The 27,300-nt window shown below is 43.4% G+C and overlaps 3 protein-coding genes across 4 annotated transcripts in view; 1 reads left to right on the top strand and 2 right to left on the bottom strand.

Annotated features, from left to right (window-relative positions):
- The window catches only part of ephx2 (epoxide hydrolase 2, cytoplasmic), an 8,010-nt gene extending 7,359 nt beyond the window's left edge, over positions 1-651 (top strand). The window contains exons 15-16 of the mRNA XM_040142612.1: positions 318-398; positions 495-651. Coding sequence (XP_039998546.1) covers positions 318-398; positions 495-641 — 228 coding nt within the window. The 3' untranslated portion in view covers positions 642-651. The remainder of the gene's footprint in view (positions 1-317; positions 399-494) is intronic.
- Positions 652-1,261: 610 nt separating this feature from the next.
- plaat1l (phospholipase A and acyltransferase 1-like) lies at positions 1,262-5,813 on the bottom strand. Of its 2 annotated transcripts, XM_040141750.1 has the most exons (5): positions 5,395-5,813; positions 4,194-4,323; positions 3,610-3,698; positions 3,366-3,530; positions 1,262-2,487 (listed from the first exon to the last, which is right to left on the bottom strand). In XM_040141750.1, the coding sequence occupies exons 1-5, from the start codon at positions 5,401-5,403 to the stop codon at positions 2,422-2,424; spliced, it is 459 nt and encodes a 152-aa protein (XP_039997684.1). In that variant the 5' UTR covers positions 5,404-5,813; the 3' UTR covers positions 1,262-2,421. The 2 variants fall into 2 exon arrangements, with proteins under 2 accessions (XP_039997684.1, XP_039997682.1); XM_040141748.1 differs by lacking the exon at positions 5,395-5,813 and having other exon boundaries at positions 4,194-4,423.
- A 1,129-nt stretch (positions 5,814-6,942) lies between these two features.
- On the bottom strand, positions 6,943-22,231 carry LOC120798235 (zinc finger protein 513). Its single transcript, XM_040142382.1, has 7 exons — positions 22,104-22,231; positions 21,542-21,794; positions 18,101-18,223; positions 16,184-16,318; positions 14,656-15,162; positions 12,731-12,924; positions 6,943-11,979 (listed from the first exon to the last, which is right to left on the bottom strand). Exons 2-7 carry the CDS (start codon positions 21,579-21,581, stop codon positions 11,365-11,367), a joined length of 1,614 nt encoding a protein of 537 aa, XP_039998316.1. The 5' UTR covers positions 21,582-21,794; positions 22,104-22,231; the 3' UTR covers positions 6,943-11,364.
- Positions 22,232-27,300: the final 5,069 nt, after the last annotated feature.

The raw sequence follows: 27,300 nt of genomic DNA on the forward strand, positions 1-27,300 counted from the left end.
TTCTGCACGTTCCCACTCAGAGAAAAGGTCCCGGGAAATGACAGCCGTTCCCCGGAGGACCTGGAAAAAAGCTTTGAAAAGAGACTCGTCGGGGACAAAAAAAAGGTGTTGAGTTTCTGGGGCGTTCGCGTGGCTCACGTTGTTCGGTCGAGAGTAGAAGCCTCCGATTGAGGGTTTTCCCGCGCAGCAGATTTACCGCCAGGTCGCTGTATTGTCAATATTATTCACCTCAATTTAGAAAAGTGAAACCGGCTCTTTCTTAAAACGCAGAAACCCACGTTTGCTTTTTGTGCGAAAACTGTCTTTGTCTTTGTCAGCTGCTGATGCCGGCGCTGATGGTGACGGCAGGTAAGGACCCCGTGCTGCTGCCGGCCTTCTCCAAAGGAATGGAGGATTTGGTGAGGGGAAAAAACAGCAGCATGACAAACTGCAGACAGGGTGTGATTATTGATTATTGGAGGAGAATCTGACATCTGTCGTTTACTGATTTTCAGATCCCGAACCTGAGCAGGGGACACATCGAGGACTGTGGACACTGGACTCAGACGGAAAGGCCAGCGGAGACGAACAACATCCTGATAGCGTGGCTTAAAGAAACGCATAAGAAGGCGGGAGGTGTCACTGTGGCTCCCAAACTGTGAGGGGGGGGGGGGGGGGCGAAGGAAGGAGGAGGGAAGAAAAGAGAGAAGGAAGCAGGAGGGAAGGGGAGAAAGGAGCGAAGGAAGGGGAGGAGGGAAGGAAGGAGGGAAGGAAGGAGGAGTGAAGGGAAGGGGAGGAGGAGAAAGAATGGAAGGAAGGGAAAGGAGGGAAAGAAAAAGTGGGGTGGAGTGAAAACAATGAATGGAACTTAAAGAAAAGGAGGCAGAGAATCCTGCAGCGCCAGAGAGCACTTGATCACAGTAAAGAATTTCACAATAAAAGTCCATCATTCAGTGCTGCATGTCAGAAACAACGAGGTACACATAAAACTATCAGCATCTCATTGTAAGAATACTCTATCCCCAGTAAAAGTTCTGCAACTGTTCATTTTAACTACTTTATATGATCAAATGATATTTTTCACTGCAATAAAATCTTAAAGCCTCCAACGTGTCGTGATTATAACAATGATAGTAATAACATCCGGTTAGACGATGCGAAATCTGGTTTAACTGGATTGTTTCATCCTGTTTTCTATGGAAATCAACTTGTGTAAGGAATTTTCTAGAAATAAGTGTGCGACTCTTAAACCAAGAAAAAAAAGATACTTTATTCATGAAACCAGGTGCGTTTCAGCACAAAAAAACAATTCAAATAGTACATTTCCAATGAATTAATTCCACTTCACTGCTACTGCAGCAAACAATTCAACATATATGAAAGAACGAAGGAATATTTGCTTCGGTTTTAAAGGGAGAAGTCATTTTACCTGAAATCTAAATTGCACAGATTCTTCCAGGAAACTTTCTAGAGAGTTGTCAATGAAATTATGACCCATTAAAATAAAGCGTTACACAAGATTATCTTCGGATTTTTAGAGACGTTTTCAAGCCGGATGAACAGACGCTGGAATGTCCCTGGTGCTAAGCCTCGGTCCTGATGGCAGAGATTGTCTGGGAATTTGGGCTGAAGCTTTTAATATATAAAGTAATCAGTGAAAACTGGAGATTTCCCGAGAAAAAGGTAGAATAATAATATTTTGAGAAAAAAAAAATCCGGAGGCAGGTCGCAGCTTTATGATAAAGGGTCTAAAGTAATAGGTAGAAAATCTCACAATAATAGAATCATCTTCGAATATTTGGAACATCTTTCTTAAAATGACAACTTCAGTGACTCGTCTGGTAAATTGGGACTTTATCTCAGAGTATTCCGACTTTTTCACGTTAATAATGTGACTTGTTCTCAATATATTTGATTTCCTTCCGTACCAGTGGCACCGGTACTCCACTGCGTCAACCCCACATTCAAACATTTCAGTTTCTTGTCTCTAAATTAAGTTTTATATTTAGAAAAAAAAACCCCGGATGTTCAGTTAATATCAAGAAAAGGTTTGAAAGCAATCGAGAAGGATTTAAGCAGTTCGTTCTATTTTATGTTACAACAACTCACAACACAGACGCTCTGTAATGAATGTTACTACTAATGATCAAGACAAATGTAAGACCAAGTGGGTTCTGGGACTCGGGGATTCTGGGAACGAGATCTAAGTATCGTAAGAGAAAAGCGGGGATGTTTAGAGAATGAAGTTGTGCGCGTGAAGGTTCATCTAATCCACGCAGTCAACATTTCTCATAAACGGACAAATTCGTCCTGTTTTCTGGTCTAAATCACAACCTCACAGTAGCAACATCATGACTTCAGCCTCAACAATCTTCCATTTGCGCGGGGGAACAACGCCGCCGTCCGGTTGGTGGCGATGAGAACTGAGCATAAAACCGGTTCTCACAGTTTCTTGTTCTCAAACAGCTTCTTCCAGGTCGGCATGATGAATTTGTAAATTGTCTCTATCTGTAACACACACACACACACACACACACACACACACACACACACACACACACACACACACACCAGAGATCAGCTGTTACAGATCCAGATTAAAAACAATGATGTCTGCAGCATTTTTGGAGGCTGCGAGCACAGACATAGGGTTTCTCGTTACTACACCGAAGCCCTGAGACGCTCTACCGGTCTCCTCCCGGATGCCCCGGACTCTCTGCCCTAAAACGTCTGTTTCTGCATCGCTAGACCAGGTAGAAACGCGGAGGAGGAGCAGTGTCCGACCAAAACACCGGAGAAACGTCTCTTCAGTAGCCGAGAGCATCGTTTCTGGACCTGTTATGTTCAGGACCCGAGGGACCAGACCAGTGTGTCTGAAAATCCGCGGCTACCTCGGGACAAAACATTTCACTGCGGAGTAAACAGATGATGATGATGATGATGATGTATTATTATTATTATTGTTATTGTTATTGTTATTGTTATTATGGACTTGTGCCCCCGCGGCCGTTTGGCTTCCACTCACTTCTCGGTGGCATGAAAGTCAAGCAGCAGACCGGACGTTCATCGTGCCGGATCACACGCCTCGGTTTTCACACCTCTACAGAGACGGATGGAAAGCAACCAGGAAGCCCTGGGCAGTGGGAAACGGGCTAAAACGTGTGGCCGTCGTCTGCTCTCACCCGTGGATAATCTCATGGGGTCAGTTCAACTCGCCCATGTTTCCCTCCGGAGCCGCTTTACCCCGAGACGGGAATTAAACGACCGGTCCAGTCTCTGACAGACAGACACAAGCATAGGCGCCGACCAGTGAGGTGGTGGTCTCCGCACGCCGGCCTACACACAGCCTCCCTGCCAGAGGCTAGCCCGCCCCGGCCCCCACCCACCTGCTCAGACTTCTTGACGCCGTATCTGAAGAGCGTGGCCTGGTGCTCGCTGTTGTGAAACAGGATGTCGAAGGTCACCTCGCGGCCCATCATGTCGTCGATGGCCGGCTTCACCACGGCCTGGAAGTCTCTGGCCGGGAACGAGTCGTCCAGCATGTTGCTGACCTGTCACAGGCAGGACCGTCACGCACACGAAGGCTGCGCTCTCGTTATGGTTTGAATGTTAAGACCGCGCCTGCGTTACCTTGTATTTGTCTCCCAGCAGCTCCAGCGGGTCCAGTTTGACCTCTGACCTCAGAGCTCGGCCAAAGAGCGGCAGCTTGGCGTCTGAATCTGACGAAGAAACACACACACACACACGCACACGCACACACAGGTGTTTGTGAATCGCGGCTATGGTGAGAGGAAGAGCTGGAAGACTCAGGTTTGTTGGTAGGAGGAGGAGGGAAATATCTGTCGGTGCAGGAAAGAACATTTGCACCTTTTACCAGAAGAAATCGACTTGTTTCACTCATTGTTTTTAATATACATGAAAAAAGTCTGTATCTTGAAATAAGAAAAAATAAGGAACCAAGAAAAATCAAACTGTAACATTCGACCATTTTCTAGAGTGAAGTTTGATTTTCCTTGATCCTTGTGCAGCAACTTGGCTCAAAGCGTTCGCTGTCTCAAGACACGGACGTTTATTTCTACAACATAAGTTGAAACACATGTACGGTTTTTACTGCATTAGCCACTTTTCTCTTTTCTCCTCCGCGGTCTTGGTTGAAATGAGAAACCTGCCGTCGCTGTCGTCAGCGCGGCCCGCGGCGGGACGTCCACACCTACCTCGACATGTCAGGTGAGCCACGTAGGGGACGCCGTCCTTCTCTCCGTAGTACACCGCGAAATGGGAAAAGTACTTGTTCCTGGGATACTCCACGATGTCCCCCGGGAACAGCTTGGGCAGGGAATGTTTCTGGGGAAGCGGCAGACAGAGGGTGACCATCATGCGGTCAGAGACGACGTCGGAGACATCTGGTCCGCTACGCATTGATCAGAAATCGATAGCGGATGTCTGACTGGGATTCTTTTTTTTTTTTTTTTTTTTAAAACCCAAATGTAACGAGCTGCTAAAACCCCACGTCGTTCCGGTCCTTGGGGGGAGGGGGGTTAACCACAACTAAAACCCAAGTGATTAAGGTGGGAAGCCACAAGGTGACGAGCTCATTCTGTTTCATGCGCTCTACCGTTATTTTGGAACATTCTGAGTCAGTGAATTCACCTTCACGAGTTTAAAAACACATAAATCCGCCAAGAATCCCGTTGAACATCTAAAGAAAGACACCGGGGCCAAAACCACAACAGCAAGACCCGCCTGTATCCACAGAAACGGATCAGCCGACCTGTCCCTTGCTCTGAACAGAAGGCCGAGGTGCGTTTTAACGACGTCGCAGACAGGTCGAGTCCACAGCCACGACACCGTCTCTGCGAGGCTGGGTTCAGAACCGGCGGAGTCATCCTCGGGGACCGACACGGAGCCAAGCGGCCGGCACGAGTAGATTTCTCTGCTTTTGGGGGGAAAGTTAACCGATTTCATCAAACACCGAAACCTGAGATGAGTGGACGCAGCAGGGTTTCAGGAAAACTCCGAGTATGTCCCACAACGTTTTCGGCAACCGGTCCTGATAGTTCCTATTGTTCTGCACAACGCGAACGCACGTAACGGACCCTGCTCAGCCAGATGTGGGTCCTGTGGAGGACTGAAGAGGGCGCAGGGAGTCCCAGTGCTCTAACTTTTAAAAGCCTCCTTCGGACCGTGAGTCCAGCACCTTAGTCTCGTTTCCAATCAAAACGTTAGTCAGTAAAACCTCACGCCCCCTCCCAGAAGACAAGTGTCTGAATTGCTTCTTTCTGATGAACTTAAGAGCTTAAAAAAAAAAAACTCGTTGCCAACAACAACTGACATTTACCAGGTTTCAGGGTCGAATAAATAAATTTAAAATCCAAATAAACTATAAAGTAACACCAGGATCTTCGTCGTACTCACCAGGCCCATGGGTTAAGGTATTTACTGCGGCTCTCTCTTCAGTCGCTTCTGAAAATGAAATCCACCACACACACACACACACACACACACCTCTCACACACGGTGGGAGTCCACCTGCTTTACATACAGGCTGCAGCGATGAGACCGGTCTGTCCCGGTCACAGTCGACTGAGCTCGCTCCCATCTCCCTCTGTGGCTCTCACGCTTCACCGGCACTCGTTTGATTTTCTGTGGTATTTCGTGTCGTGGTGCGTCTCGCCCTCACTTCACGCGTGTCTGCGTGGGACGAGGCGACGTCTGAGGGACATTCCTGCAGGTTGAGCGTAGGATGTTTAATCGTGGAGCGTCGCGGGTCCCCCGGCGTGCTCGTCCCTCCACCACTGTGTGTGTGTGTGTGTGTGTGTGTGTGTGTGTGTGTGTGTGTGTGTGAAGCAGGTGTTTCCTAAACAGAGAGCGCGAAAGAGGAAGTGGCTTCAGGGGACCAGCAGCCGGTTAAAACACCCCACAAGAATCATTCCAGGGGTTTGGGATTTTTCTTTTTTTTAAGCCCAATGACCACAAATCACTTTGACATTACAGGCATCCGTTGACCTCCATTAATGTCCGGCCAACTGACAGCGATGGCCGTGATTTGTCATTCACGAGATGAAACCTGCAAAGATGCTGCCTTGGTCTTTACGTGTCCGACCTGAGCGGACGGTATTTGGGTAAACGTGGAAGTGGCGTTCGCGCCGTTGTTGCCGTAATTTACCTTCTGAACATTTCCTCAGAGCTCAGCGCGGAGTTTTCTGAAATCTCCGCCAAGAACTGTGGTGATTTCAAGTGCTGCCTGAAAAAAGAAAGAAAGAAAATTAAAATACAGACGGGCTGAAATATCGATGTGTAGGATTCAACATAAGACTGTTGCACCAGAGAAAAGAGTGTCCAGCTTTTCTCTTTCTTCCCGAGACTTTCAAAACATGAACAAAGAAAAAAAACTCTAAACTCTCTACTTTCTGCATTTTGTATTGATTCTCAGGAAAAAAGAAAAACTCAGAATTGACCACCAGTTTTGGGACAGTTAAAGTTTTCGAGAAGACAGCATCTGCTAAAACAAGCCCGACTCAAGGGCCACACGGTTGCCAGTTCTGGAGCTTTCACTCATACTGCGTCACGTGGTCTTCCTCGGCGGACGGACTCTGCCGGGCTGCCCCGGATCAGACGAGAGGCTGCCGAAGCGCCGTGGACGAAACCCCCCCAGAGCTCGGTTGTCAGATCCGCTCCACGTCCACTGAGCGAGACTCTGAGCTCCGGTGAAGACCGTGGAGAGCAGCTAAAGGCTCTGGAAAGCAAACGGACGGTAAATGGAGCTCTCTGGTTTTCCCACATCAATAAGCTCCGGAGTTTGACTTAATACATTCATACAGAACTGAAACGACCCCTTTCCCTCTAAACTGCGAGGGATCTGCTGCTTTTCTTTGTCTCATGTGACAGTAAACGTTGCTTTGGTCCCCCTCTGTCTTTCATTATTGGTCTGGACAGTAAAAAAAGACAACAAGAAGACATCCGTGACAGGCATTTTCACCAAGTTCTGGCCTTTTATAGATGAGACGGTTAACGGAGAAAACAATCAACAGACTGATCAACAATGACAGTGGCTGCTAGCTGCAGCTGAAGGCAGAATTTCGGAAAACGGCAGGATGTTTTTGGAATTACTGATCTCCACGCAACGCATCAGATTTTTCCTCGTGTTTATTGGTAACATGTGATTGCTGTCGGTAAAATGCACGTCCTTGTCTCCAAATTTGGTCAATTTTAAGCTTTTTGGATAAACAGAAGGATTAAATGCTCTTTCTTAAAAACAATTCTCCTTCTTTAAACCCTTTGAAAACCCACCGGATTATCACAGAAATACATCAGCGTAAGGATTAAAGCAACAATTCAACATTCCCAACTCTAAAGATCACTAATTAACACATTACATCTTATTTGTTCAATCCAAAAAAAAGGTAAAAATGTATGGATATATAAGCGCACAGACTTTGATGAGACAATTCCTGGAGGACTGCGCTTCGTCTTTCATGTTGTTTTGCTGAAAATGATCACAAAAGTGCCAAAAAAAATAAAAAATCGGAAAGCCAGCTCGTTAGTCAAAAGCCTGGCTTGGAAATGTTCGCTTCAGCCAGCTCCGTCTGTTCCGCCGTCTCTCTCCTCGAGACCTCTGCTCAGTCTGATGAATTCACAGCTTTCTCACTTAGACTGGATTTTAAATGAGGCAGAGCTGCCCACGGAGCCGGGACTTGAGTTGATAGCTTATTAAAACACGCGAGGGGACGGGCAGCTCGGCGGGACTCAGGTCGGCTCCAGGGCCCGATGCTGGAGCCCGGAAAATTAGAAAAACACACTGGAAATAAATACCAGGTCTCTCGCTGTCTGGAGCTGAGGACGGGGCGCTAACATGCTTTGACACAGTGAGGCCCAAGCAGGTAACGACGGCGGTGAAATTCCGCCTAAATGACGGCGTCGGCGCGCGTAAAGAGTCGGACAGGAGGCACTGGAGCCAGCCCCTACCAGTCTAACTCAGACCAACAGCAGGGCTCCTGTGCATTCCCGGTTTGAAATGATAAAAATAAATAAAATAAAATAATAAAAATCACATTTCCGACTGCAGTGTTGCTCAGAGCCAAACGACTGGATGGACGTTTGGCTGCATTTGGCTTCGGAGCCGCGTTGACTCGATGCGGCGCAGCGAGGACCGATTTAGCTGTACTCAAGAGTCGGGACCTTTTCCAGAAACGTTCAAACGAATGAAGCGTCACGCACAACGAAGTATCGGGGCCACGGTCGAGAGAAGAGAACCTTGAGACTTTGCGTGTCAATATAAACGCGTAACACCGAGAACAATCTGAGGAAAAGAAAAGTCGTACTTTGAAGGGAAACCAGGTCGTGTCACATGTCTGAAAATCCAGGACAATCGCGACCAATTACCGGAGAAACCTCAGACCCTCCACATCCCACATCCAATATGTAGGCCGCTGGAAAGACCCGTTGACATCAATGGACAGTACATTTTCCATTTACTGCGTTTTACGTGTGAAACCCTGACTTTTCCTCATTTGATTTTACATCTTGTTTCTCAAAGCTTTTTTAGTATTTAGCAGTAAGTCTCAAAATCTCAGATTCCCCCCTAATAGTGCCCATACTACAACGTCTTCCTTACGACAATGGCGGACACCTGGATTTCTCTTTATCTATCTACGCCCTCTGATACAACAGGAGGCAGCCACTCAGAGCGCATTGTCCTATCATCTCTTCATCAGTCCGAGACCACGTTCGTGTTCAGTTTCTTGTTGGGAGGGGGGGTTTTTTGGTCTTTTTTTTTTGGGGGGGGGGGGGGGGGTTATTTTGCCCTAGATAATCGGCTGTGAGTGACGTATCTGTCCCGTTGGCGCAGAAGAAACATGCCAGTTTGAGGGTCGTTACTTCTTGACTTAGAACAGCCTGTCCAGCTGCAAACATCCCACTGGGGACGTCACTGAAAAAAATACCAGACACGTGAGCGGCGACTCGGAGGTCTGGGACGAAGCTAAGGCTGCTCAGGAACCCCGCTGAAAAACTGAGGGAGTCCAGGATAAAAAAATAATCAAGCAAACAGAAAAATAAAAGAACCCTAGCAGACCTCTTAATTAAACCCACTTCAAGCTTGTGAGATGATGATCCACCCTGCTGCTGTGAAAAGTCCACAAATCCACCCACATTAACAAAATATAGATTTTCTGTCTTGAAAAAAATAAACATTTCAATTCGTGAGATTCAGACCCAGATTCTGAGGACTGCATTTGCTGAAGAAAGTGTGCATGCAGCACACACACACACCCACATCTCACTCTCTCTCACACACACACGCGCACACTCAGACACACACACACACACCAATGCCCCTTTATAAAGTCAGTGCAGCATACAGTCGTTTAGTCTGTCAAAGGCACCTGAGTTTAGCTCCAACTTGAGCTAGAGGTTCACCAGTGTATACACAACATACACAGACAACACAGACAAAACACACACACACACACAAATGTATGTATATGTATCAGGGGCGCTACAATTTCTCACTTCGATTTTCCACATGATCTCATTCCCTTTCATTATGAAATAGAATTTAAAAATAAACGCAGGTATGGTGGTTACATAACAATATAAACACCAAACCACACACTGCTCATCCTGATTAGTGCTGCAACGATTAGTCAAAGAACTGATCAACAGTAAATTCAATTATTTAAGCCGTATTTCAACCAAACAGTGCTGGAGGACTCACGGGGACTAAACTCAGGAACTTCAAGTTCCTTTTAAGCTTTACTGTTTGAGTTTGAGAGACATGAAGACAAAGCAAGACAGACGGGTGATGGATTAAAATACGCTGGTGGTGTTTGAGAAATAATCCTCACACGAGAGTAAACATCGTCACAGAGTCATGGTGTCGTTCTCTGCCTTGACTGTGGTAGAACATTGATGGATGTTATGAATAAATGAAAAGGAGACTGAAGACTCCAGAGCTCCTGTCTCTAAATAACATGATTTCTTCTTTTGGACTTGTCCGGAAGTCGACCTACGCGTTATTTTGTTTTTAAATGTCTAAATGTCACGAGAAATGTCCGCCTGTCGCCTTAATACCGAGACTGGAGTAATCCAGTGTTTTCTTTACTCTGTGAATTAAGTGGTACACAAGTTGGAGCAGCTGCAAGATTTTGTTTGATCACCCAGTGACATTCAGAGGCCCGGACTCCATCCCGGTAGATCCTGGGTCATTGGGAAGCACTACACACGGAGCACGGGCTTTTTTGGGGCCAGGAACTAAATGAGAACCCTGGTTCTGCTAATCAAAAACCAGCTAAGGTTCCAGAGTTCCCAGAACAGCTGCTGCGCTGGAAACAGGCTAAATCATTCTCTGGTTTCTCCAGCGTGAGCGTTTGCTGCTTTTCAGTTTCATATCAATGTAAACTGAATATCTTTGGGTTTCGGTCTGTTGGTCAGACGTAATATGCAAAAACGTCAACTTGGACTTTTCATTGTTAACTGACACTGAAAATGAGATGCAACCATTTAGATCAATAATTAATCTGAATATCTGAGTATTTATACAAATTGCAGCGTTTTAAAGTGATGGAAACATAGTTTTTGCTAAAGTGGTTAAATTACAGAAACAAATTCCAACTTCGAAATGTTTTCTTGGAAAAGCAGATTAGGACAGCATTTAATGATTATTCTGATTATCAATTCATCCAGTGAATCCTTTAACCCTTAAACTCAAGCAATGTCTACTTGGGGCACATCGTCACTGGTTGCATCTCTCTATGAGGTCGGACCAGGCCATGCCATAGAGTTTTATCTGAATCATTTTTTGAGGGTTGAAGAAGTGAAATTATCCAGCAGTTCGTTAAAAAAAAAAAAAAAAAAAAAATCATCTCTATCATTTTGTACAGCAGAAACGTATTTTAATGGTCTCCTGTCGGGCAACCCCCCAGATTTTATCTTTCAGTGCCTTAGGGGGTGTCTCACTCCCTGCTCGGGAACCACTGGATTAATCTGACGATTATTTTTACAGTTATTTGATTAAATGTTTTGGTCAGTAAAATATCAGGAAATAGTCCACGACAAGCTCCCAGAACTTCAGGGGAAATCTTCACGTCTTGTTTTGTCCGGTAAACAGCATAAAACCCAAAGATATTCAGTTTAAAATGATATAAAACAGAGAAAAGCCACAAATATTCGCACCGAAAGAAGCTGCAACCAGAGAATCTTGCTGATAAAAGATCCTTCAGTTATGAAAATATTTTTCTGCAACTTTTGTTGATCAAATTATTGATTATTTGAGTAAGTGTCTCAGCACTAAAGCAGATTATCCAAATACTTTTCTCATTTCTGTGCTAAAGGAACCCTGATACATATTTCACAGACACACAGACGCACACACACAAACACACGTCTCTAACTGTGTTCCTGTCCCTGACTCTGGCTCTCCTGAGTGTCTTTGCCCCAGCTGAGGCCATTGATGGGTGTGTGTTTGTCCCAGCTATCCGTGTTGTGCCCATGCTTCCTCTGGTGGCGTTTGTAGTTGTCCCAGTGGCCCGTGGTGTAGCTGCACTCGGCGCAGGCGTACGGCTTCTCGCCCGTGTGCCGCAGCATGTGCCTCTTCAGGTTCATGCTCTGGTTGCAGGAGTAGCCGCAGACGCCACAGTGGAACGGCTTGGCGCCCGAGTGGATGCGTTCGTGTCGCCGCAGGTTGGCCAGGTTCCCGCAGGCGTAGCTGCACGACGGGCACTGGTAAGGCTTCTCGCCCGTGTGCACGCGCAGGTGGCGTTTGAGGTTGTCAAGGTGCGAGGAGGTGTAGGGGCAGTGTGGGCAGCGGTGGGGTTTCTCCTCGGAGTGGGTGTGGGCGTGGCGGGCCAGGTGGTTGGGGTAGTGGGACAGGAAGGGGCAGTGAGGGCAGCGGTACAGCTTGGTGCCTCGTTGACCCCGACGGGATCCCCGAGACACGGCCGGGCTGCAGGGAGGCCCGGATCCATCTTTAGACAGCAGGTCCAACGAGCAACGGCGACACACCTGGAAAAACATTAAGACCGAGTATAGATGTCACTTCTGCTGAGGACGGAGGGGACATGTCCCCTTCACTTTTCACATTCTTGTTTCCAGTGAGGGACAGTGACTAAGTACATTTACTCAAGTACTGTACTTAAGTGAGACCTTTAGGTAACTGTACTCGACCCCTAGGTTGGGAACCACCGGACTAAACTATCTGACTGGATACAGAGTAGTTAAAACCAGCTCCACCTCAAGTATTAGTGTTGAGAATCTAAAAACAGCGTCAAATATAATAATATACCACAGGGGCAACCTGTCCAGAGAAAAGTAAAAAGATTAGTAGCCACGGCACTGCGTTTGAAAGCTGCCCTCTTTATTTGTAATTTTATTTTTTATCTTACTTTGATATTTGCAAAGCACATTCCATTGTTTTGTAATTATATTTTTTTTCAAGAGAAGCACTCACGAGACTAAACTTGAATATGACTGTTTCCAGCAACACTGAGTTAAATGGACTAAACTGTAAAACTGTAAAGCTGATGACTGTGTAACTTTGGAATGACCAGTGTGTAGATATGGAAGTATGTGGTGGACAGTCGCTATTTGTTGTTGCTAGGGAAACAAACCCAACATTGCACAACATACTTTTTCAAATTCAGATGAGGAAATGATGTTTCTGTAAGTGAAGGAACCCTCACAATGATTTATATGTTTTAAGAGGAAAAACAAAAAGGCATCTGTAAACCCCAATTCTAAGGATTACTAAACGTACCTGTCCTCCATCGCCCTCCCCCTCCCCCTCGGCCTTGTCCCCCTCCAGGTCGGCCTCCTCCAGGGTGAGGCCACACACCCGGCAGCACAGAGGGAAGAGGAGGACGGGGAGCGGGGCGGAGGGAGAGCCGAGGCCTCCGAACGTCTGGAGGTAGTCCGAGTCCTGGGACACTCGCAGGGTCAGGTCTGACACTACTGCATGAAGACGACAGAGGGAGAAAAAAAAGCATTTTAGAGGAGCTTTATTTATATCAGTTTTTATTTTTATTTTTACAGAGAAAAATCAACAGAGTCTGGTTTGATCTAACTCCTTCAATTAACCATGAAAAGAATTTAAAAACAAAAAAAAACAAAAAAACCCTCCAAGAACAGTCCTAAAAATGATGCACTGCAGTTTTTACTTTTTATGAGAGACTTATGAGCCATCTAAATCTCAAACTTCCTCCTTTTACTTCTTCTTATAAACTCATTACTAAAAAAAAAAATCCCTTTTGTTTCTTACTCCCTCTGACCCTTGACTTTATTACTGACGCCTTGTTCGCGAATACAAGCTTGTTTTAACGTTTCATTCCGTATTAAAGTTATTCTGGATGAGTTTTAGCTGAAATGCAAAACTTTTCTTCTAAAAATGTCCCTCCTGCTGCAGCTCAGCTCAGTGGAGTTTTGTTTCAGGTTGATAAGCAGTCAACCAGACAACTTCTCTTCCTCATTTTTTGAAGTCTTTCAGTTTCGCCTTGCTGCTTCCTCTTTTCTGCTCTGCTCACTGCTTCTAAAATTAAAATTTCCCCCTTAGATTAAAAAAAAATCAAAAAAAAACCAAAAAAAAAAAAAACCCTGATGTTTCTTTTCCGCTAGATCATAAACCAAGAATTTATTCTATTCACTTACCAAAGCTCTACACTGTCTCCACCATAGACATTTTAAGTTTTACTCTCTTTACCTACATTCGTGGATCTTGTCGTCATCTCTGTCTTTTCAAAAACCTTTACATGCAAAGCAACCTCCACTTTGGGTGTGTGATATTTCTGACAAGTGTTGCGTGCAAAGAAACCCCAAGTTCTGAAAGATGTGGGCATTTACCGGAAAGAAAGGTTCTAACAATAGCTTCTATCCAGTTGGATGATCAGAAATGTATGTGTATGTGTCCAGCGTTTCTGGAGATATTCTTCAATTATAGCTTCAATTTTAACACTTCTTTATTTAATCTGTCTCTTGTGAGTCCCCCAACTTTACTCAAGTGCAATACTAAAGTACATCTTTAACTACAATCAGTGGTCAATGAGATTTTTAAAAAGAACTCTACACAGATATTGTAACATAATATTAATGCTAATAAATGTGATTAAAAACAACCTTTTAAAAAACAGCCTTGGGAAAAACAAATTCAGTACCACGTTTAAATATTAAGGACCACAAAAGAGGGTTTCATCTTACTACTGTTCATTTAAAGCCACAAAGTAGCCACTAAGTAGCGTATGCACAGCCAAACTGTTTTGATAATCAAATGAGTGGTTCAGTCACTTTTCAAACAAAAACAAAGCAAAACCAAAAACGATCTGGTTTCAGCTTCTTTAAAGTGAAGATTTACTGCTTTTCTTTGTCCTTTATGATGGTAAGACTTGGGCTTTGGACATTTGGTCAGATAAAACATGAATTAGCTGACGTCAGCTTGGACCCTGGTACATTATACTTTCTTATTTTTATGGACAAAACAGTTATGGGCATATCAATGAAAATAATCCTTAGATGCTTGTGGTGACATTTTGAGGTCTTAGCCGCACGCCGTCTTTTTTGGGAGCATTTATTCAGCGTGCTTGAGTGTTTTTCTTGATGCCGTTTCTGGACGTTTAATTACTCCTGCACTACCGACGTTTTAATGTTTGTTCAATCTTTGTGCGACGCTGCAGGTGTGTGTGTGTTTGTTACCTTCTTCGGTTTCAGCACTGGTTTTTTTCCGTCTCCCTCGTCTTTTCTCCTTCTCCCTCCTCTGTGGTCTCTCCTGCGTGTGCATGCGCTGGTGCCTCCGCAGGTTGCCCAGGGAGCTGCAGGCGTAGCTACACTGGTGGCAGCGGTACGGCTTCTCTCCGGTGTGTGTGCGGGCGTGGCGCTGCAGGTTGACGAGCTGGGCCGAGGCGTAGGGGCAGACGGGGCAGTGGTACGGCTTCTGGCCGTCGTGGATCCTCATGTGGCGTTTCAGGTGGTTGGAGTAACGCGAGGTGAAGGTGCACAGCGAGCAGGAGTACAGTTTAGGAGGGACATCACCAGCAGCACCCGTCTTACCCATGCTCCTCCTCTTCCTGTCGGAGCCACTGCTGATGGATCTGTCCGACAGGCTTGACCCCTCCACCTGAGAGGAGTCAATGGAGGCCGCGTGCTGGAGGCCTTCCTCGCAGGTTAGACAGTAAAGCTCCGCCCCCAGGTCCAGACCCACACCTGGAACAATAAATCAAATCAAATCATTTTATATGAGAACAGAAAAGATGTCAGGCAACTGAGCGTGATTAGTGCAAGTCAGACACTAAATGTGAATCCACAAAGAAACATACCAAACATGCCAGGCTGAATTTTTGGGGAGGAAAAAAAAAGAAAAAAAAAAAAAAAGTAAAAAAATTCATTCAACACACCCACAATATTTCCATATTGGCAATAGTCGCATAAAAAAAAGGTGCCATAAAAGACACTGTTGGGTTTGAATATTACACTCAGTGTAAAACATCATGTTCATTAAAGGCACAGAATGATACCGTTGAACCGCAGAAGGAGAAAACTGTATGTTTAACCTTCAGGATAAATGAATTGTATGCACAGTACATGGATGCAAGAGAGTTGGATGACAGTTATGATGACACTGGTGCTCAAAAAGGTCCCTTGGGGAAGTGGGAATGATAGCAACATGTTTAAATGGTAGTGAAAGGATTTGGGTGCATCAACAGCTACCAAAATTCTCAAAACCTGATGAGACCCCTAAATACTCTGGTTTTAGACTTGGCGATTGCTTCTTAAAGATACGAGTGGTAGACCTCAGTTCTTATGCGTGTACTGAATGTTACTGTGGAAAAAGCAATATCAGCTTGTGAGCTGAACTCTCTCACTACAGCCAAGAGTGACTGAGTGATACTCTTAAATCTGTGTTTTCCAGACATTTCCCAATTGAAATGTTAGCAACTTTGCACCGATGACTGGGGGAGAAGACGCACAGGGAAACATAGGACGACGTGAAAGTATCTGTACATCCCAAGAGATGAAACTGAAAATGTATCGCTGCACTCTCTGCAGGCAGAAGAAAAATGAAACTCCCAAATCGTTACGGTGTAAGTGTCTTAATATAGGAATTTAAAGAGCTTCCATAAAAAGGCATCTTAAAAGGAGTATGTGTATTGTGTCTTTGGAGGATGAGGTGATTTCTTTTCTACTTTTTCTAAAGAAAAAAAGAGGAAAAAGTTCTAAAAGTTACCGAGGTCTAAGCCTGCCCCCAGAGGTGTGTCTCCCAGAAGTTGACCACATCCTTTACAGGAGAGGAAAGCTGGAAAAGTGGCGTCTGTTGGTGCTGAAGTGTCGTCCTCCACGCTCAGAGAGAAGACCGTCATACCTGAAGAAGGACAGAGGTAAAGAAAAAAACAAAACAAAAGCAAAAACAAAACTAGAGTTAACCGGATGCTCGGCTGATTCATTCTGTGTGGAGTAAATTTAAAATCTCATATTTATGTCACAGAAGACACTGGCCTATTATGGAATTTAAAAAATGGAAAATATGAGATTAATTTCATTAAATTTTCAGTAATCCTTGGGTAGTGTTAATTCCATTAATGAAAACTAAACAAAATATATATTTGTTAACAGTCTTATTCCAACAAATGTGCCGTGCTTAGTTTTCTTCAGTGAGGCTATTTACAGAGTTTTATTTCAATTTTGTGGGAAGAAAACTGTTAATGTATGTTTTAATGTTTTTTAGAGATCTTGTTACCCTTGAGCTATTTGATTTATCTCATGGCTACACTTTTAAAATGGTGTTAGTTTGGGTGTATGACTGTTTTTATCTGAATAGTAATACTTTTGTACTTTTGGTAGTATTTCCGGTGTTGGTGTACCTCGAAATAAATACACAAATCTCAGAATGTTTCACTTTTTAAAGCACAGGATTATGTCAAAATGTAAAATTAGCTGAGTAAATTAACACATCTTAGCATAAATAATGAGTTATTAATAAGAATTAGAGACAGGCGGACGCCTGGCCAGTTACCAACACATGACTCCAAGTTCAACACATTTGACTTGTGAATTACAATACTGGCTTGACTATAAGACAGCTTTGATTGTAAGACGAAGAAAAAGACTTCCTGAGGATACACCACACTTAATCAGACTGGTCCTGTCGAGAAAAGTCCAAGTGGTCTTCGTCTTCACTTTTTCTGTCACAAAAGTTAAAGATGAGGATGAGTTCCATATTAGCAAAGCTTCTCTAAGCGTGTCTTCACAGCCGCACGCAATCCCTGACTGTTTTATTTTTCAGGTTGTGCGTTTGATCTCCTCATTCTGACATCTCGTGACACCGGTAATTCTTGCCAGCTTGACAGATGGTTCGATCCCCAGTGCGTTTCTGCTTTGAACACCTCAGGAGACGCTTTCAGGTCGTTTGCTTGTCAAAAAAATGTATTTTCCAAAGAGTCACTATGAACTAACTTAAAGAAACCTGCTAGCCTACCAACATTACAGCTAAAAATAACCGGCAATCCAACTCTCTCTGTAAACTTTTTTCCCCCTCTCCATTCAAAGAAAAAAAACTGATGTTTTCAATATGTCTATTCCTCCAATACAATATGAACCTGCTTTTTCCAAACGTGATTACAAAGAAATATCATCTTATATTCGGTCCAGTATGGCAGTTGTAGACGTATGGAAATTGCATACCAGCAGTGAAATTAAAAAACTCGCAGAGCAGGTTTGACAGAAGCCTGGGGGCTAAATATACTGTTTGCTCCTCGTTATGTTTCTGAACATGGAGAGTTGGTACGACTCTCCATGTAGCGCTCTCTTATACCTACAACATATCCAAGACCTTTACCTGAAGCATCATTCAGCTTTAATTCACAATAACCAAGAGGAAAATTTGAAATACACTAAACTTTGATAGTCAGGTGTTGGGTGTATATCCCTTCTTTTATTGGTAGTGGCATGATATCGTTTAATCAGACAGAATGAGTTTCATTTAGCCAGTAGCCCCATTACACCTACTATCTAATCTATTGGTCTACCCGGGCAAATGCTCCGCGCTTACCTGCCAAAATGTCTCAGAGACAAAAAACTAGACACTAATTATCCTTGTTTTTTCACCTATTATATGCACAGTCCGATGTGTGTGAATGTCACTCACCGGCCTCTCTATCCAGCCCCATGATCTCGGAGTCTCCAAACTCCAGCTCTCCGCTCAGCAGGAAGTCGCTCTCCAAAACCAGGCAGCCCGGCTCACACACCACAGCCCCGCCCTCCGACTCCACTGAACACACAAACATTTCTCATGATTACTTGAGAAATTTTACATGTCAAGACACAATTTCAAACATTTCCCCCTAAGCAGTAAATTAAAACAGCGAGCAAGGTGAAAGAGAAGCTCTGAGCTGCCCGAAGCTCAACAGGAAGGTCCCGGCCCCTGTTTTTCATATTGACTAAAACACAAAGTAGATTTCCATTTGAGAGCATTAAGAGGTTTGGGCTTCACTGGGTGTCTGCCTTACTGATAAAATTACAGTGGATTAAGAAAGCTTTATGATTACTTTCATTACCGATTTATCAGACAAGTCTATTAAATGTTAAGAAATAGTGAAACACAAATGTCATGTGCGACTTCTAAGCCCACTGTGATGTCTGCAGTTTTGGCCATCCAGCAGTCCAGCACCTAAAGACGTAACATTTACTTTCATATACCAACAAGAAAAACCGGCAAATTCTCAATGTTGAAAAGCTAAAACCAGATAATTTTTTAGCATTTATGCTTTAAAAATGACTGAAACGATTAATCCATTATCGATATAGTTGCTGATTAATTTGATTTTGATCGACTAATTGTTGCAGCTCTGTTTTATAAAACTGGAAATGTATGTGACTAGTGTTTGGCTGTAGAAAGTGATTTGAGATTGCAAAAAGTGAAAAGAAACAGGACAGAAGTGACAGAGTGATAACCGAGATTTCAGAAAAGGTAAAAGAAGAAGATGGACAAGAGTAAAAGGAGGTGAAGAGGAAGAGAGTGCACGGGGAGAAAAACAGAGGCAGGCGAGCAAAGGAAATCAGTGAGGATGAGATAAGTGCCAAGGAGGAAGAGTTGGAGGGTGAGGAATGAGGCTGAGAGTCAGGAAAAGGAAGAGAAGTGAAAGAAGGGATGAGAAACAGCGAGAACACAGCACTGATGATACATGACATTTTCATACAGTTAAATAAAGTAAAGGGTTATAAAAATGAAAAAAAAAGAAAAAAGAAAAAATTCAAGCAAGCTACATTCATTTTAGTCCTAAAATGGTCCTGGGAAATGAGGCCCAGGCTCCTAAATGGCAATTTACATGTGAGCCTGTGCAGGACACAGACAGGGAAAGTATTGCTGTGACAACAGAGCAGTGGAATTAAAGGAAAGGTCATTACATCCTTGTATTCAAATGATTTTTATTCAAAGTCTGACTAGAACTAAAATTAACACTAAGTAGCTTGTATAAGTCTGAATACGCCGGCTGTACGATGCACTTGACAATTCGTAAAAACTATTTGTAAACTACTTGTAAAATTAAGATTCAGATTACTGACAGATGTAGTTCTGTGACGAATGGAAAAAAGCTCGACAGAGAAGTTAAACCACGCCTGTGTTTTCACACCTCCACACACCTGACCAGTCACCGCATTAAGCTGATGTTCAGAAAGGTGAAAACACTGTCCAACGCCTTTCTTTTTTCATGCACATCTAATGGAATGTAAAGACAGGTGGCAAATTACAAGGAAATTAAAACCTGAATAAATGAGTGAAGAAACACAATGAATGCAGATGCTTCCAAAGAGGTGCACTGCATGGTACAACTAAGCAGTTATCATCCAGTCGTGCTCTGTGGCCTGTATAAAAATGCTGAGCAGGCCCAGCGGATTCTGATTTTGTATCAAGATGGTAGGAGGAAAAGATCTAAGTAACGTTGAAAGGGGGTTCATTGGAGGGGGTTACTGCACTGCAACCCCACTGTATTATCCCTCTACATGTAACTGTCGACGCACTGTTCTTGCTGACACTGTCTGCTCACATCCTGCACTGACATTCTCAGTCACCTGAGGAAGAGCTTCTGTTTTTCCTCACAGACCGTACTAATGCACAAACCTCACGTTCATCAAATGTCCCCTGTCGTCCACAGTTTCCGACCCTGTTTACTGACGTCTCTCCGACTGATCTAAATGCAGATGTCAATATAGTGGCTGTTCCTATTGAAACACCGGCCAGTTGAGCAGTCTGTGTGACCGCTCAAATGTCCATCCGTGCCCCGACAAGTTCTGCTTTGGGAGAAATTTGAGCGCGTTTATTGTAATGCTCTTAGAAATCAAATTTCTCAAATAACCTACCCTGATTACTGAAACCAGAATTCTCATGTACAACACATGTCGTTTCGGGAAACTTTCTTACTGGCGAAAGCTGAACGAAAACCTGGTTAGTTAAGTGCGTGTAACATGGTTTCAAGTTAAATTTAAGACCTTAAATGGACCTTTTTAGTGCCCCATAGAGTGCATTTAATAATGAAAGAGATCAATGAAAACCAGGGATGATAAGGCCTAGAATTATTAACCAAGTACATGAACTTATTTGCATTTATATCCCATTTCTGTCACTACCTCCCAGCAGTATATAACAATAAGTTCTAATAATAGCATTAATTCATCTTTAAACATGAATTTGACCTGGATAAGCAGCAGAAAAAGGATTGATAAATGGATGGAAGGTTTAACTAATCGCAAAATAACCTATTGAGCATAGCATCAGAGGTCTGGATCAATGGTACTGGTGATTTTTCAACCAGTGTTTGCTAAAATCCCATACAAAAACATTTTTTAAGTAATATTATTGTCTATGGCAGGCAAAAAAAAAAAAAAAAGCTTTCAGATCTTTGTAAATTAAATTTAAAACTTTCTAATACTGTTAAAAGCTTCATTTTTAGAAGAAAATGAAATCGGTTCTTTCCAAGACTTTTCAAGACCTGCAGATACCCTGATGTAAACACACTGATGTGCTGAAACACCGTGAGATGAGCCCTGAGCAAAGACACTCGAGAAAAAATCCAAGTATAAAACAGAGATAAATGTGAGGTGGGGGTGCACAGGAAGCAATGAAAGAAAGAAAGGAAGAGCAACGGGAGGGGAAGGAAAGGAGGGGGGAGGAAGCGTGGGGAGGTCAGGTGAAGGCCTGCGAAGAGGAAGAGAGGAAGTGGAGAGTCCAACTTGAGCCAGAACAGTCAGGATGAGATAACACACAAACACATCTGCTTAAAAGGACAACATGACTCCAATAGTCTTCCTCTCTGACAGATAATGAGGAAGACACAGAGCCTGCCATGTCAATACGTTAGACCAGTTTGACAACTTTTTTTATGACTGTTTTCTGGGTAAAATTTTAGTATCAGTTCAAAAGAGGTATAAACTTGAGAAAGGTCATATTAAAGTCGCCTTGCATGGATTAAAAGCAACAAAGAGCCACTTCCTTAAACTGAGACAGTGATTTAAGGCACGAGAAGAGAAGGGCAGCTCGTGGGACATGAGATCCAGCCTCAAAAAGCTGGAGGAAAGCAGCTAAACTCACATTTCACGGGCTGGGGGTTGGATTGTTTTCTCCGCGGCATCCTCGGCTCTCTTCGTCCCAGATCCTGCTCCGGTTGTAGGGAGAGACACCTCACAACGACTGGGCTCTGGTCCGTCGGTCCGCCAGCCAGCCAGCCAGCCAGCTAACTGCATGTAATCATCATCATCACCTCCTTCCTATTCCTCTTCCTCTTCCTCCAACGGACAGCGACAGCCGCGGTGTCATCGCTACCAACTACTGCCTGAAACGGAGGCTGTACACCGACACCAGCACCCATTAAGAACAAACGACTAAACCTTCTTTTTAACTCAAGAAATTACACACTACGTCTACTTCCAGCCGCTGTGTAATTTTAAATAACGTTACACACACTTCTGCCGCTTTAAATCTAACGCTGCGATTCATTCTTTGTTATTGTTTCGCAGCAAATAGCCGCTGCTAGTCGGCTAGCTAGCCACCAAGCTAGCCGGCTAACTTTAACATTAAAAACTAAGCTTTCGTTTCAACTTCAAACTTTAAATAAGATCTACATTAGTAGATATAACTTCGCTGATAAACCTACCTGTGATAAAGTTTCCCAGAAATAACACTGTCGTCGAGAAATTGTCTCTAACTGTTTCAAAAACACTCTTTTGTTGCCAAACGCACACCGTTGCTGACAGAGCTACGCCGGGTCCGGGCTCCGGATGACGTCGGGGAACGGAACAGAGGATTGTGGGACTTGTATTCTTTTAAATGCCCTTTTTGTTTTTCTCTCTCTGTCTCTCAGATGATGAACTGAGGCTTTGAACAGCAAGAGCTGCAAGAATTCAGGACTTTTTCTTTTCTGTAAATGGAATTAAAAGCCTGAAATTCCTTAAAAAACATTTAAGGAATTACTTTTGTAGAGATTTAATGTAGAATGCTTTTTATTTTCTTTTCTTTTTGCTAATTTTTTATCTGTTATTTATCTATTAATTTATTTATCTTCTATTTCACTTCTCTGTGCTTTAACCCTACATTCTTTCAAGAACATTCTGTGTCTTAACGTATCTTAATGTACGACCTTTGTATAGTCAGACTTTTTGTACTTTACTAATGTACATACTTGTATGTAAGTATACTTATATACTTACATACTTACATACATACTTTTTTGCTTGGTAAAAAGAATGACGAAATGGACGTCCGATTGTGAGTGTCATGTCACGGCACCCTTGTTATGTGGGACAATTTTCTATATAAAATCCTGAAAAGAAAAAAAAAAGGATTTGTAGTCTTTTGTATTGAGGCTCTTAAGCTAATCAGTAATAATACATGTCCTGTAATTAACCTGCTTCAGGAGAGATTTTAGTAAGAAAACTATGCCTTTTTGCAGTTTTTTAAAAACATTTTATTCCCCTTTTTAAAATTTTACTGTATTTTTTCTTTATTGATATGCTAGGTCATAATTTTATTGATAATTGTAATATTTTATGCTTTTTAAGTCCTTTTCTGTTATAAAAATGATGTAATGGATGTCTTAGCTGGCTGCCACCTTTCTACGTGTGACGTGTTCCAGTAAAGCTTGGAAAAACAAAAGAGGTTTGAAGTCCTTTAAGGGTGAACCAGAAAACAACATTTTTTCCTTGTTTGTTTGGTTGTTATAGAAAACATCTCCATATTATTAATTACAATATCAAATATGGTAGTTCAAAAATAATGGTATAAAGTTAAGTAATACAAAATAATTTTGATAATATACACAATGTACGCAGAACAAAATTATGTACGATGCTTTGCAAGCCGGTTTAATATTATTAAATTCAGTCATGAATATAATACAACTGTGATTATCAGACTGTGAAGTTTACATTAACAGGAAAACATATAAGTCAGCTACACATACACCATATCACTTGTATCAGTTTCCACCCAAAAACAAACTGTTAAGAGTATCACTGTGTTTATTTTCTACGACTTTACAGACATATGAAGCTATGATGACATCTTACACATCTTGTGTCCAGCAGGCCTCATATCGTTATATTCTGACAGCTCTACACGTACATGTGCAAACTCTAAACTTCTCTTGACATCAAATGGGTGCGGTTTTGACACTTCTGTCCAGGGTCCTCCTTTCTCTATTTACAGTATTACCAATAGGGGTCATCATCCACAAGTACGAGATCACAAAAAGCCACTTGGTCAATGGCACCAAAAGCCTCTGACAATAGTTAGGGCTTGATCACAAGTTAATCATGGCCTCAAACTCATCAATTCTCTGTTTGGTGTTTCCTTTCCGGATCTTCCTGTAGGACACGGTTTTATACTTCGTAGACTGGCAGCTCCCGTTCTTCTTGTCGTCCGCCTCGCCGTTCATCTTGGGAGAGCTTTGACCTCCTTCCTCTCTGTCTCCTTTGTCCTCCTTCGCCTCCATCACAGGGTTCCCTGTGATGGATTGGCTTTGGGTCGGGCTGAGCTCCATCGACGACTGAGCAGCTGCATCCATCGATGTCACTTTTTTCTCCAGCCTGCAACCTGATGCCGGTAGATCTGGAAGTGGAAATATCGTCTGTGTCTTTAATTTAAATAACAAGGTGAGGTATGCATTGTTTTTTAATTATCAGACATTTGCTTTTGCCTATTATGTGAGCGTCATCTTTGTGGAATTTTAATTGGATTTTAATGAATGAAATAACTCTCTGGCCTGGGTCTCCACTTTGAGTGTTTGCTTTCCGGCCACTTGTAGTTTCAGTTACGTAACCTCTTCTCTGCACTGCAAACCCGACAGCAAAGTGGGCAACTTCCAGCCCGACAGTTGAGCACTAATAGCACGAATAACTAAAGGTTTTACAGGATACCGCCAGGTGATTGCAGCTGGGAAAACACAGCTGTATGCAAGCGTCTGGGCACACCTGGGCAGATTACATATTTTAATCGATTTTTTCTGGGGTGAAAAGAAGTAAATACATAAATTCAGCTGTCGGCTGAACTTAATTTCTTAAGTTTGTCCCACTTCTTGACTTATTCAAATTCAGCAAATGTGAATTATAGTTTTACATCAGGACAACTAGTGAACTCTATTCAGTACAAACTAAGTTTACTCAAAAACTGAAGGCACCCTGACCGCTGTGTTTCTGTGTTGACACGACTTGAAGCTAAAGCCCATTTTTGATCCTATTTATAGTCAGCGCTTTTTCAGCCAAAGCCATTCAAGCTATTTACTTTCTTGTGAGTTTCCATGGAAATTCTCAGAAGTTTGTGGTGCAGCCACATCCACACGACATTCGTATTCTATACAGTGTCTACAACATACTCATCATGGCAGAGTCCTGTCGTAGGAGTTGGTATACTTTACCATTTCATACTGTACTAAGAAGAAATTATATTACACCTGTAAACTTCACGAATGGACATCAGAATCTTTTTCCAAAGATTTAATTGTGTAGTCTGGATTTCTGGCAGCTTTCTTGGCAACTTTTAACCGTGGATCAGGTTGTATTTTGCCTGTTTTTTGAAGGGCCCTCAGGCAACGGGCTGCACGCCGTCAGCTCCTCAACAAGGTCCTGTGCCAGGCCGTTGTGTGGAAAAACTGCCCATGGGTTCAGATGGAGGTTGCTCACAGCACAATGGACAAGGGCCTGTTTCGAACTCTGCTCGGCTGCTCTGTAAACGGATTCACCAGTTGCTCTTGTCCTGTTGTATTTCTGAAAAAGCAGCAACTCAGGCTGTGTTTGCTGCCCTGAGCGGTTGATACGACAGCATAAAGTAGGATTGCCAGCCGACGTCTGGGATCTCTATCATTAAAAAGCACTTGCAATTACCAACAGTGACCACGGGTGTTGCCAAATCCGCCAGCGCCCACATCTAAGGGATCATAACTTTACTGCGTTTCCTGCAGTAAAGTTATGAGCACACTGTAAAAAGAAAGGGCAGAGAGTGGTTACCTGTCTGTGGTCGCGGTGCAGTATCTCTGGCGTCGTCTTCAGCTGCCGATTCTGCGTGTGACACCTCGGCAGGAGGGAGATTTGTGTCTGCCATGAACTCTGAAGCGGCTCTCTGAGTTGAAGCGTCTGTGCTGCTCAGAAAAGCCTCCCTAAACTCTTTGTCGTTGCTCGGCGATGTGGGATAAATGTCCCCGCTGTGGTCCTTGGCAGCGACTGAGCCTTTCTCCTCTTCTGTGAGGACTCTGTGAGCCTCATTTTCTGTTTCCACACCATCATGACTCAGAGTTTGGGCAAAGTCAGGGTCTTGTAGAGGTGACGAAGGCGATGACTTTTGGGAATCTGATTGATTGAGCAGGTTTGCTGGCTCATCAGCTGGTTCCTCTTTCCACTCTTTTTCATCTTCTGCATTTTCTTCTTGACCTGCTACAGTCTCCATATTTTCTTCTTTTCCATCAACCTGTTGTTCTTGTTTCTCAGCCTCCTTTTCTTCTTTTCTATCTACCTTTTGTTTTTTATTTCCTTTCTCTGCTGCCTTTTCTTCTTTTTCCTCCATCTCTTCTCCTTCAGTGGGATGTTCTTCATCCACTTTTATCTCTCTTGTTTCTTTCTCTTTTGGCACCGTCTCTTCCTTGTCTTCGGTTTCCTCCACCTCTTCTTCAGCTGTCTCTCTGTCATCTTCTTTTCTTTCTTCGTCCACTTCCTTTTTCTCCTTTTCTTTGAACCCTTTTTCCTCGTGGCTCTCCATCTCTTTCTCTGCTCCGTCATCCCTGTTTTTTTCCTTCATTATCTCCTTTTCTTCCTCTTTCTCTCCATCTTTTGCTTTCTCCACATATTGCCCCACTTCTTGTTTTTCTTCTACATCTTCTTCCACTGTGTTCCTCTTTTCTTTTCTTTCTTCATCAACCTCTCCTCCCTCCTTTTCTTTATCTACTATGTCATTGCTTGTTCTATCCTTCATACACTCTTTTTCTTCTTTATCCTCTAGCTTTTCTTCCTCCGACTGCCCCTGTTCCTCATTTTTCTCCACCTGTTCTTCATCCTGTCTTTCCATGTCTTTCTCTACTGTCCCCTCGACCTCTACTATCCATCCAATTTCCTCGTTGTTGTCCTCTTTTAACTCTTTCTCTTCGTCCTTGTCACTCTCTACTCTCCCTTCTTCTTCCTCAGTCTTGTCCTCCTCCCTTCTTTCTTTCTCTCGTTGTCCCTGAGTCTTTGCTTTGTCCTCTTCCTCCACCTTTCCTTCCTCTGTTTTTGCCTCTTCTTTCTCTTTGTCTGCTTTATTTTCCCGCTCCTGCTCTTCTTCTCTTCCCTCCTTCTCCTCTTCTTGCTTCTCTATATTTTCTTTGTCTTTTCCAACCTCTACCTCCTTCTCCATCGTTTCTGCCTCGTCATCTTCCTTTTCCTCTACCTCATCTCCATTTTTTCCTTCCTCCTCTTGCTCGTTTTCTTTCTCACATTCCTCCTCTTCCTTCTGTTTTTCAATCTCCGTTTTTTCCTCTAAACATCCATCATCTTTCTCTTCTTCTTCCCCCAACTGCCCCTTTGCAGTTTCCTCTTTTTCTCCTTCAGTCTTCTCTTCCTCCACCTTTTTTGTTGTCTCTTCTGCCTCCTCTATTACATCTACTTGTGTTTCTTTATCCATATCAGTGTGTCCATCTTCATCTTCTTCTTTCTCCACTATTTCTCCTCCTTGCAAATCCTCGTCCTCTTTCTCTTCTTCTTCCTCTTCCTTTCCCTCTTGGCTCTCATTTCTATCTTTCCAGTCTTTCCAGCCATTTTCCACCTGCTCCCCTTTGTCGTCCTCCCTCATCACGTTTTCTTCAACCTTTGCTTCCTGAACATTTTTTACCA

The sequence above is a fragment of the Xiphias gladius genome, chromosome 13, assembly GCF_016859285.1.
Source record: "Xiphias gladius isolate SHS-SW01 ecotype Sanya breed wild chromosome 13, ASM1685928v1, whole genome shotgun sequence".
In the NCBI taxonomy this organism is placed as follows: domain Eukaryota; kingdom Metazoa; phylum Chordata; class Actinopteri; order Istiophoriformes; family Xiphiidae; genus Xiphias; species Xiphias gladius.

Coding starts and splice junctions, on each gene's coding strand:
- plaat1l (XM_040141748.1), bottom strand. CDS start 4,398: ATGCGTAGCGGACCAGATGTCTCCGACGTCGTCTCTGACCGCATGATG. Junction 3,699..4,193: donor GGCTCACCTGACATGTCGAG/GTAGGTGTGGAC, acceptor TTTCTTCGTCAG/ATTCAGACGCCAAGCTGCCG. Junction 2,488..3,365: donor GCGTCAAGAAGTCTGAGCAG/GTGGGTGGGGGC, acceptor TGTGTGTTACAG/ATAGAGACAATTTACAAATT.
- LOC120798235 (XM_040142382.1), bottom strand. CDS start 21,581: ATGCCGCGGAGAAAACAATCCAACCCCCAGCCCGTGAAAT. Junction 15,163..16,183: donor GGGGGCAGGCTTAGACCTCG/GTAACTTTTAGA, acceptor TTATTGTTCCAG/GTGTGGGTCTGGACCTGGGG. Junction 12,925..14,655: donor CAGTGCTGAAACCGAAGAAG/GTAACAAACACA, acceptor GTCTTCATGCAG/TAGTGTCAGACCTGACCCTG.